Consider the following 10,384-nt stretch of genomic DNA (forward strand, 5'->3'; position numbering starts at 1 on the left):
ATCATCATCATTATTATTATTATTATTATTATTATTATTATTATTGTTGTTATTATTATTTCCCCTTCCTTTTCTGTCCTATTAAACTGTGTTTATCTGAACCCACAAATTTTACTTTTTTTTTCCCCCCCAATTCTCTCCCCCATCCCACTGGGGGGGTGTGGGGTGGGGTGGGTGAGTGATCAGCTGCATGGTGTTTAGCTGCTTGCCAGGTTAAACAGCAACACAAGGGCACCTGCGAGAGCTTGCGAGCTGGATACCAATTCTCTTCCGTGGTGCTGGCCACCCCCATGGCACAGCCTGGCAGGAGGGAGAGCGGCAGCTGGAGCGCTCTTGGCACTAGCCAGTGCTACCCCACCCCAGGCAGGGCTTTAGAGCAAAACAACTGGTGCTGAGGGGGTGGTGCCCACCACTGGAGCATTTTGAGGGCTTTCCTTTGACAGCAACTTGGCCCTGTGGACTGGTTGCCCATGGCTTGCTGGAAAAAAAAATCCTCTGGTGTGATGGCATGTGAAAGGAGTGATGCTGTCCAAAAGGAATGATGGTGCACTCCAAGCCTGCCCTGTGATGAGGAGCAAGGCATTGCAAAGGGCAATGAGTAGAAAATTTGCTTCAAAGGTGTACTTCTGACCCGAACTGTAATGCTCTTACAAATACACCCATCTGAGTGGCAATGCACTGCAGCAGTGGAGCCAAGGTACAGGGCTCATAAATCCCCTATTACATAGATATTCAAATTCTTCTTTGGGAGATGTAGAATACATCTACTACAGCCAGTGGGTTGTAGTAGACCTGGCCAATCAGACCTGGTGCCAGCCCTTAGAATCTGTTTTTCACAAGAAAAATCCTTCTCTGAAATACAAGTTCTTTTCTGTGTACAACTTGCAGTTCAAAACACATGTAAGGTCTCTTTAGCTGTGTGATTTGCAGTGTTGTTTTTGCAGTGTGATGGCCTAAAGCTATGAGAAAGGAAGATCCGTAACAAGAGGTAACAGCATTTATTAGACTAGACGGAAGTGGGAACGTTTCCAGGCACACAGGGTTTGGAGAAAAGCTTTTGTGCTTAAAACATTTAACAATTTTGTAAGCTGCAAAGACATTCAGATGAAAGCAAATATTAAATGACACTATTGGAACACGTTAGCTGGATATGGGAAGACTAGAATAAGTCCTGGAAAAAATCTAGCTTTTATTTTTGGAAAATAAACTTTCTTCTCCACTCCAGCTACTTCCCTCGTAGACAAAGTTTTGTCTAGAAACTACCTAACCAGCATCAAAAAATGTCTTGTATGTAACTGCTGGCATCTCTTAAAACAAACTTCATGACTGTTCAGCACGTGTTAGGCCCGAGTCTCCTGGATTTCTCAAAATCGAAACAGATTGTAACCGTGTTTGGTTTCCCTGCATCACGAGGTGGGAAGAACATGTTCTGTCTGGGCACAATGCTTGTGTCAAGAACCATTGCAAGGGGGTGCTTTATGCGTAAAGTTAACAGCATATTAACTGAGATATTTCATGTGATATGGAAAGAATCTCATTCTGTTCAAATAGGAAACATCGCCAGGATGAAACATCTGCTCCTTTTATGCATAGCTTTTGTTTCTAGACCCTTGCTAGAAAAGCAATATGCAGATGTGTTTTAAGAAAAGAAACCATGTGTCTTAAAATTAATTTTCAGTGTTCCTAACTGTTAAATTTATGTCTCCTTTCCTCCATGATTAGATTTGTTGGCTACCCGAATTCAAGCCTATGTTTTGGCCAGTGGATTACACTAGTTTAAGAACTGGTAAATCTCAGCTCTTAAACACGTGCTTAATTGGAAGCACACGCTCCAGTACTATGACTTCAGTTAAAGTAAACGAGTAAATCCTGGGCTGTCTGGCGGCTGTGGGGCTGATGTGGTGCATCACTGGACACTCTTATTTCTCACCAGCAGGCAGAGTATTTGCACAGTGCTGGCTGGTCTACAGTCTTGTGACCAAGACTGCCAGTGAGAAAAGGAAGGCTGTGCAGGGGCAGCAGAGGAAGCAAAGTCATCTCCACACTGCAAGCAAGTAACGGGGAAAAGCGTCAATGTTTTTGCCTATACTCTCAAACTGGGCAAAAGAGGAAGCAGCAGCCATGCCAGCTTCGTGCCTCTCACACCCTGGCGGTTTCATAAATCCAGCAGAGACCCTGGCTTGCAAACAGGCCCTGTCTCACTGGAGCTGACTTGCTGGCGTCATCTAACAGAGTAAGTCACACCAGACAAAGTGCCTGGCTGCTTTAGGATGAGAAAAGGTGTACTGGGTGAGCAAGCATTGTGCCACAAGGGTCCACCAAACAGATACAGAGCTGGCAGGAGTTTTAGGTTTACAATTTCATCAGATGAAAAATGGATGAAGTTCAGAAATGCTTTAGGAGGAAAAAAAATCCCAGCCAGTCTGTTTGGCTCTGTCCATCTATGCATCTTTTGCATTTACCATCTTTCAGGACAGTTCAGCTCCAATGCAGGCAGTGGTATTTCAGAAAAAGCTTACTGGTGGCATTTCCTTGCCACTGCCCTGCGGCTGGAGCAGAACAAGAGGAAGGATGAGGGAAGCCAGACAAGAGCCTCCTGGCAGCTCCTATCCAGACCTCCCAAAATGTCACTTGGAGGAGATGTGACAGCCTTACCCTCCTTACTCGTCACTTCCTGGGACTCTTTGAGGGAGCAGGTCATCTGGCCTCTAGAATGACCTTTGTACTTGCAACCAGCCCTACAACTCTGTGGGAACATGTTAATTTTTGGGATTCGTTATTTTCAAGCACTGATCTCCCAGACTACAAGATATTACCCCAATCCGCAGGCGGAGGTAATCAATAGAAAACTACTGACTATGCTCTCAGCATAGGATAAAAATGCAAACCATTGTGTTTCTGTAATATACCTTAATCCTGTTTTTCATAAAACTATTTCTACATGGAAGCAACTTATTTTTATGATGCAAACGATGACTTCTTTTTAGGCTAATTATTATAACCTGGTTCTACTGTTCTTAAAGAATCTAAATCTGCATATTCAGGGACAATATAATCTAATTTTTTAGGGTAACAATTTTTTAAAATTTAATTTTCTTGCAGGGAGTGTTGTAAATAGTATCACTCATTTTACATGTTTCAAAAAATATCCTTTATCCTTTAGTAGAGGTTCCTGTCCTTCCTTCTCATTCCCAATGAGCCTCTTTTCAGCAGAGTGGGAGATTCACTGGTTTTGCTAGGGAGGCAGTGAAAGGATTAACTAAATATGAAAGACGTACCCAGTTCTGAAATGAGTCATGCTTCTACAGTCTCTGTGCCTCCCAGTTCACTGCACTCAGTTTCATTGCTGGATGAGACCCACAGGCCCATCAATTATGCCACTACAATAATAAGGAGGAATTACTGCTTGATGGGCTGGGAGATTTCCCTTTTTGTAAGTGTTAGCCATTACCAAGTCACTCATAATGGAAGTTGTGATAATAGCTTCTGACATTTTCTAGGAGTTTAATGGTTTGCACAAATAGTGACCGTTACCCTGCTATGGGGAACTGGGAAGGAGATGTGCCCTATTTTTCTTTAAAGAAAAAAAACAAAAGAAGAGAGAGAGAAAATGAAGGGGTTAGTATCTTGAAATACTTCTAGTGACCAGTAATCACATTCAGCACAAATCCTTTTTAAATATATGTGAGTAGCTGTGACAGGATTCAACGCTTGTCCCAAGGACAACAGCATGAGTTCTACTACAAGCAGCAGGAGCTTATTTTTAACTATTAAAAAATTATAATCATAAGAAAAGATCTGTTACAGCCAATGTGAGCTTTTCCCAAAAAGTAGAAACCGGAACTGAGTCCACCTTGAAGCCAAAGAGACTTGAAGGGAAAGTACATTAATCGCTTAAAGAGAAAGCAACGTTTTTAAAAGTACCTGAAGCCAAACAGGCTTTTTTTTTTTTTTTGGTAGAAGAAAAGCTTTCTGTTTTATATAAATATGTTTGTCAAGATATTTCCTTCTGGGAAAATGAACTGTAACACACAGTACTCCAGCTAAGTCCAGAGGAAGTTGTGTAGGTTCTGGCCTACCAAGATAAGAAACTTGAGGAACACAGCCAACAATAAGAGTTACAGTGAATAGATGTGGTGGTAACTGGTGTGCAGGGGGCAGATATGCTATTTGAAATCTCAGTATTTAATCTCCTTAATGTGGATTTTGACTTTGCATTACCATATTGTAACAGTTATTTTGTAGAGGGGAGTGTTAACTGTGTTTACTTCCACACTTTCAAAAGCAGATTGTATTATTTGCTTAGAAGATTGAATTCTTCATTGCTGAAAGTAACGTGTGGTTTTAGGATCCTAATTGCAAGCACTTGGGCTCAAGAACATTGGTCTTAGAAAATGAATCAACCTTGCAGCCTCTTGTGGAGGGAACTGAAGCAGGACATTAATTTCTCTGTGCTCATCTACTCATCACTTACTTACCATTGCTTCATCCTCAGCCCTCCTGTCCTGGTTTTGGCAGGGATAGAGTTAATTTCCTTCCTAGTAGCTGGGGCAGTGCTGTGTTTTGGATTTAGGGTGAGAACAATGTTCATAACACACCGATGTTTTAGCTGTTGCTAGGTAATGCTTACACTAGCCAAGGACTTTTCAGCTTCCCATGCTCTGCCGACTGAGAAGGCTGGAGGTGCACAAGAAGCTGGGAGGGGGCACAGCCAGGACAGCTGACCCAAACTGGCCAAAGGGACATTCCATACCATGTGACGTCATGCTCAGTATATAAAGCTGGGGGAAGAAGAAGGAAGGGGGGGACGTTCAGAGTGATGGCGTTTGTCTTCCCAAGTAACCGTTAGGCGTGATGGAGCCCTGCTTTCCTGGAGATGGCTGAACACCTGCCTGCCCATGGGAAGCAGTGAATGAATTCCTTGTTTTGCTTTGCTTGTGTGCGTGGCTTTTGCTTTGCTTATTAAACTGTCTTTATCTCAACCCACGAGTTTTCTCACTTTTGCCTTTCCGATTCTCTCCCCTGTCCCACTGGGGGGGAGTGAGCGAGCGGCTGTGTGGGGCTTAGTTGCCGGCTGAGGTTAAACCACGACACCCCCCGAACTTGAAACAGAGGGTTGCCAGTTCACGTGAGCTGGGGATTTCAATTTTAACATTGTACAAAAAGAAAGGGAATTAATTCAGGACACAACTAATGAAGACCCTAAACTGTGTTAGGAAGCAAGATGGGCTTGGCAGTGCGTTGCTGCAGTGGAGAGGCCCCACAGCAGCACTGCAGCTGCCCTCCAGTTTGCAGAATGGGCTGTGGCACTGTCATGTCTGCAGGCTGAGAAGGAAGATTGTCCTTGCTTTCCCAGTGAGAGTTTGGTCCTCTAGGAACCCTCAGCACTGAAAAAGCCCTTGCACCATATCAAGATTTCTTGATGTCAGTAGAAGTGTGGGAAACACTGATAAAAATGACTCATCCTTGCCTGTATGAGGATTAGTAGGAAGATTTTTGGATTTTAGAAAGCACAGTCATCTTATTGGAAAGTATCAGATGCAATCTTACTTGCTTTGTTCACCTTTTTTTGCTTTGCATTAAATTTCTAAAGCAAAGTAAATTCATTCTGCCAGTTAAAATGAGGACTGACACTTTCTTTTAAGATTTATTCTGTATCTTTGTCACCCTCATTTCTTGGTCTCCCCTCTGGTCGCTCCCTGGAAGGACCCAGTGGTCCTCCACAACTGGGAGGGGGAAAACAGTTTAGGGTTACCCCTGACAAGGGGCAGGCTGGGTTGGAAGGAGTGAGGACTGGCAGGATGCAGCAGTCCATGGGCGCTGTCTCCCCATGAGCAGTTCCTGATCCCCTCTCCAGCCCAAACCCCTCAACCCTGCTGTCAGTCTGCTTGCTCCACCACAGCCACCGCTGCAACTTCCCTATGGCTGCTCTGAAGCAGTTCACAGCTGTCCGTCGTAGCAACAAGGGCTAATCCTGGATGATTAGCCCACAGGCTTTTGTCCTGTTTTGCTTTGGGTTTTTTCTCTGTTTTGGGTTTGCTTTTTTTTTTCCCCTCCAATTTAAAAATGAAGTAAAGCCAGAGCTGACAGAACAGGGCAAACCCATGGAAGAATTGTTTTGGAGAGCCGTAGTTGACTGTGACTTGTGAATAATTTTTTCCAGAGTAAAGTCTGGAATAAGCATTCTTCAGTTCTGCTGTAGCAATTCTGAAGTTTCATGTGGGATACATTTAACCCCAATCCCATAAATCCACTCCAGAAAACAGACTCTGCGTAGATGAAACCCTATCACTTTTAGTGCAGTTTCCCCAAAAGTGCAGCATAGCACATGTAAACAAGGTGCTGTGAGACTAGCCGTGAGAACAGCCACAACTGTGACTGGGACCGCTGCTGCACAGCACTGGTGCATGAGTCTGATGAGAAAAGTCATGAAACTTTTTGGCCTACAAGCAGTCCCATCTTGGAAGGGTTTTGTTTCATCTATGTTAAATTTTTGACTGGGATTTGGGATTTCACATTCACTATTTTATTCATTTCCATTTGAAAATAATACATGTTAAAAACTATATTTTGCTACAGTTGTTTAACTTGTAGAAAAATACTCACTGGAGGAAATACCAGAGGGTTTCAGTTAGCCAGGGGCATAATATACAGCTGACCTGGTAACACGATGGTGATAAAATACAGATTGCTCCAAAATGTTACAATGGCAAGGAGAAGAGAGAGGATCTTCTGACTTCTCCGTTTTCTTCCTTTACCTTAAAGACTCTTTACCTTTCTTTAAAAAGTAAGAATAAAACAAAGATATATTGGTTTCCTATTTTCTTTTTATTTGTTCAGCAACTATGTCTGTTCCAGGGTCCCCATCTTTAAATGGGTCTTCTAGACATTGTCTCAGTACAAATAATTTTTATTACCTCACAGTTGGCCAAAAAGTAATCGAAATCAAATGCTGGTTTATAACCTGCTGTCCATCATCTCTGAGATCTTCTTTCTTTCAAGAATAGTTCATTTTTCTTTCTGTTCCCTCTGCGAACCCAATAGCAGTTTACTGATAAGCAGCATGCTCATAAAGAGCTGAAACAGTGCCTTGCCAAAATACATGTACATTCACCTACAATTCTTACACTTGTCTATAATCTCACTTTGCCCTCTAGTGCCCATTCTGTTTTTTTTCCTGCACTGCAAAGTACCTTGACTGAAATATGTCAAAACATGTTTTTATTTGGCAATGAGATTTTTAAGGCTAGTTATGAACTAAAAAAAAAGCTTAATGGTATAAGAGTTTCTGAAAAATTAGTGGGCCATGAATTAACATATTCCCACTGCAGGCAAGTGAGGCAATAAAAACTGGGATCCTTAATGAGAGAACAGCTGAAAATATTTCATGCTATTTCCAAGCATAAGTTTCAGTAAAAGTAAGTTTCAGTAAAAATAAGGCCATTTCAGTAACAGTTTACTGCATTGCAGAAGCCACCTAGGATATCAGAACCAGAAAGGTAAGTAGGCTGAATGTCCTTTTATTGTACAGGCTTGAAGAAGTGCAAAAAACGAAGCAGCAGCGGAAATAAAATTTGAAACAGTCTCGCAGTGGGGCCATTTCAAGTGCTGTTAGTTACAAAGCCCATGAAATACACATTTTGCTGAAACATTGGTGGCAGGGTGTCACCAGGCAGAAAAATGGCTCTGATAGTTTGCTTTGTTTCTTTGGTCTTTTCTGTTGTTCTGGATCGTGGTGAAGTTGTTAGCTGGTTTTATTTCTGGTATTTCAGCTTCAGACCTGATACCCATGTCTCTCGTCACTTCTTTAGCTTGCATCCACCAGTGGTAGAGCATGTACGCCCTGCAAAACAGACCTGTGTCATAGATATGGTACCTGAGATCTGGTGTACCATTGCTATTGTTTGTAACAAGTCGATTTTTTGTTTAGAAGTACCTTTTTATTATCACTCCTTTGAATGATAGTCTTCTGAATGGCTGGAGATAAGGGAAAGCGTTTAAGTGGTTCCTCACCTGATGCTTAAACCAACCTCTAGCAATTTCAGCCCTCTGGGACTAACATCACCCTCTCTTGGGAGCCACAGCCATGATCTCTCTCCTCTGCTTCTCTATGCCAGACCCAGAAGCCTGTGCCGAATGTACCTCAGCCTTGGCCACAGGAAATAGCTTTTTTTTTGAAGTTGTCGGGGTTTTTTACCAAATTTTTACCAATATTCATTAGATAACAGAGCTTGGATATAACTCTGTTTTCCCCCTTACTAACATACAGTAATTGACTAGGGAAAACACAACCATCGAAATGGACTTACCCATTACCCAGGGACAATTTCCCAAGGGTAAAATCCAGGCTTGACCTCACAGAAATCAGTGCATTTTTGCCCAGTTTGTTGCAAGTTTTTTTAAAGCATTTGATTACATTGCAATTATTACTCAAGGCTATGTGGTTGGAGGGGAAATTCATTGGAATACCAAGGGCTGTATGTTTCTGTGGATCAATTTGTGAGCAAAGGGAAAAAAAAAAACAGCAATAAAACACAGCACTGAATGGTGATGTTTGAGATTGCAGTAGCCAGGATGAATACATCCATGAGCAAGTAGGATGTGCCACAGGCAGATGTGGCTTTAGGGTACTTTTATGTAGAGAAGTTATTTCAAATAAGCTTGTGAAAGAAGGTAAAGTGAATTGGAAACACAGCAGGAAGGAAAAAAAGCCTTTCCCCCCAAATAGTTAGAGGAGGCAAAGATACTTCGATTAAAAGTAACAATGTCCAAATGAGAAGTTATTGCAGAAGCCATAGCTACTGCAAACAATACCCTATGTAGACAAATCCTTCTAGAGTTACTTCACCTCTTTGAACAAAGCAAATGTTAGAATGACTCAAATGTAAAAAAAAAAAAAAACATTCTTGGAGAAGAACATACAAACTTTGAAAGAATAATGAATAGTCTTAACCTAAGCCAGAACCACTTAAATAAAAAATTTACTACTTTAGTTTTGATGCAGTGCCAATCAGTACAAATCTAGCAATTCCTGTAAGGTGAGGGATGTGTAGTCCATTCACAAATACATGATTCTCTATATGTAGGTGAAATAGAGATGGAAAGTAACAACACATTTTCTCAGCAGAAAACACCATAGGATGACACTAGTTGTCATAAGATTACAATCCCTTCCTATGGAGTAACCCTCACTGAAAAGTCATATAGGTTAATTTATAGCTAGTGTAGACACCTTGATTACCAAGGGAAAAATTTACTTACATTGAATAATGCATTACATTTGCAAAAGTAAATTTCAGCAACATAGTTACTTAAATACAACCAAAATTAACTAGAAGCACTGCCACAAGATATATCATAGAACAAATAATAAATATAAATATTTTTAAAGCTAAGTTATGTCAGGTCAAAATCTTTGTACCTTAGTTGTTAAGCTTCCTTATGACTTTATCAATCAATTGAAGACATCTTCTCATTTCTGCACGGCTGATCTCCCAGGAGCACAGGTTGTGTTTTTTGTCTTTAAGAAAACAATCTATTTTTTTGAAGTACTTTTTCAGTTTCAGCCTGTTGACTTCTTTACTCCAAAAGTAGTGGATCTGCTTCTTGATTACACATGCCTCCAATTGCTCAATTTGCTGATAAAGTCCATTTTGGAATTGTTCTAAAGCTGTCCCATCCCAAGCAGCTAGAGTCAGATTTTTGCTAAAGATATAGAAGATGTGTTGGAAGATCTCTTCAATGACCACTTTGACAGTCTCTTTCTGTCTGGGCTTTAGAACCTGCTCAGGAAATCTGAAGGACATTTTCTCTTTTAGACATTGTTGAGGAAACTTTTTGCCCATTTTGTCCAAAAGTTGCAGGCTGTTCTCGATCACTTTTCTTTGCTGTAAATGAAGGTGATTACACTGAAGGCTGGAGATGGTGGTGGTGCACAATAGCATGAGGCCAATTTGTGTCAAGCCAAGAGCGTTCATGATAAAGATAAGCTCTTACGTTCCTCCTTTTCTGTGTATAAATTCTAAGAGACAGGCTGGGATGCTTTGAAGGTCATTCGTAGGCTCCTGTTTCTTCAAAATCTTGAAATTTAATTATTCTGTAGGAGAAGTTTTCTTTCATCATTTTTTGGTTTTTAAGGTTTTCCCCCTTGTGTATGCTTTTGACACTTACCACTTTCATTTTCTGCTTTATGACTTCATTGTCTTTTTTTTTTTTTTTGCCACTTGCTTTTTATTTCAGCTGGATATTAGAATGTTATATATATTTTAGATTATCTATTCCCTCTCCCTCAAAAATTCTATAGGAAGTATAATGAGAATTTAAAAGAAAAAGTTACAGAAATATCCTTAATTTCTTAATATTTTAGCAGTGGAAGAACTTGTTG

The 10,384-nt window shown here is 41.0% G+C and overlaps 1 protein-coding gene across 1 annotated transcript; it reads right to left on the reverse strand.

Annotated features, from left to right (window-relative positions):
- Positions 1–9,422: 9,422 nt before the first annotated feature.
- Positions 9,423–9,977, reverse strand: LOC103920369 (interferon epsilon-like). Its single transcript, XM_009328080.1, has one exon. It carries the CDS (start codon positions 9,975–9,977, stop codon positions 9,423–9,425), a length of 555 nt encoding a protein of 184 aa, XP_009326355.1.
- Positions 9,978–10,384: the final 407 nt, after the last annotated feature.

The sequence above is a fragment of the Pygoscelis adeliae genome, unplaced genomic scaffold (assembly GCF_000699105.1).
Source record: "Pygoscelis adeliae isolate BGI_AS28 unplaced genomic scaffold, ASM69910v1 Scaffold45, whole genome shotgun sequence".
NCBI classification, from domain to species: Eukaryota; Metazoa; Chordata; class Aves; order Sphenisciformes; family Spheniscidae; genus Pygoscelis; species Pygoscelis adeliae.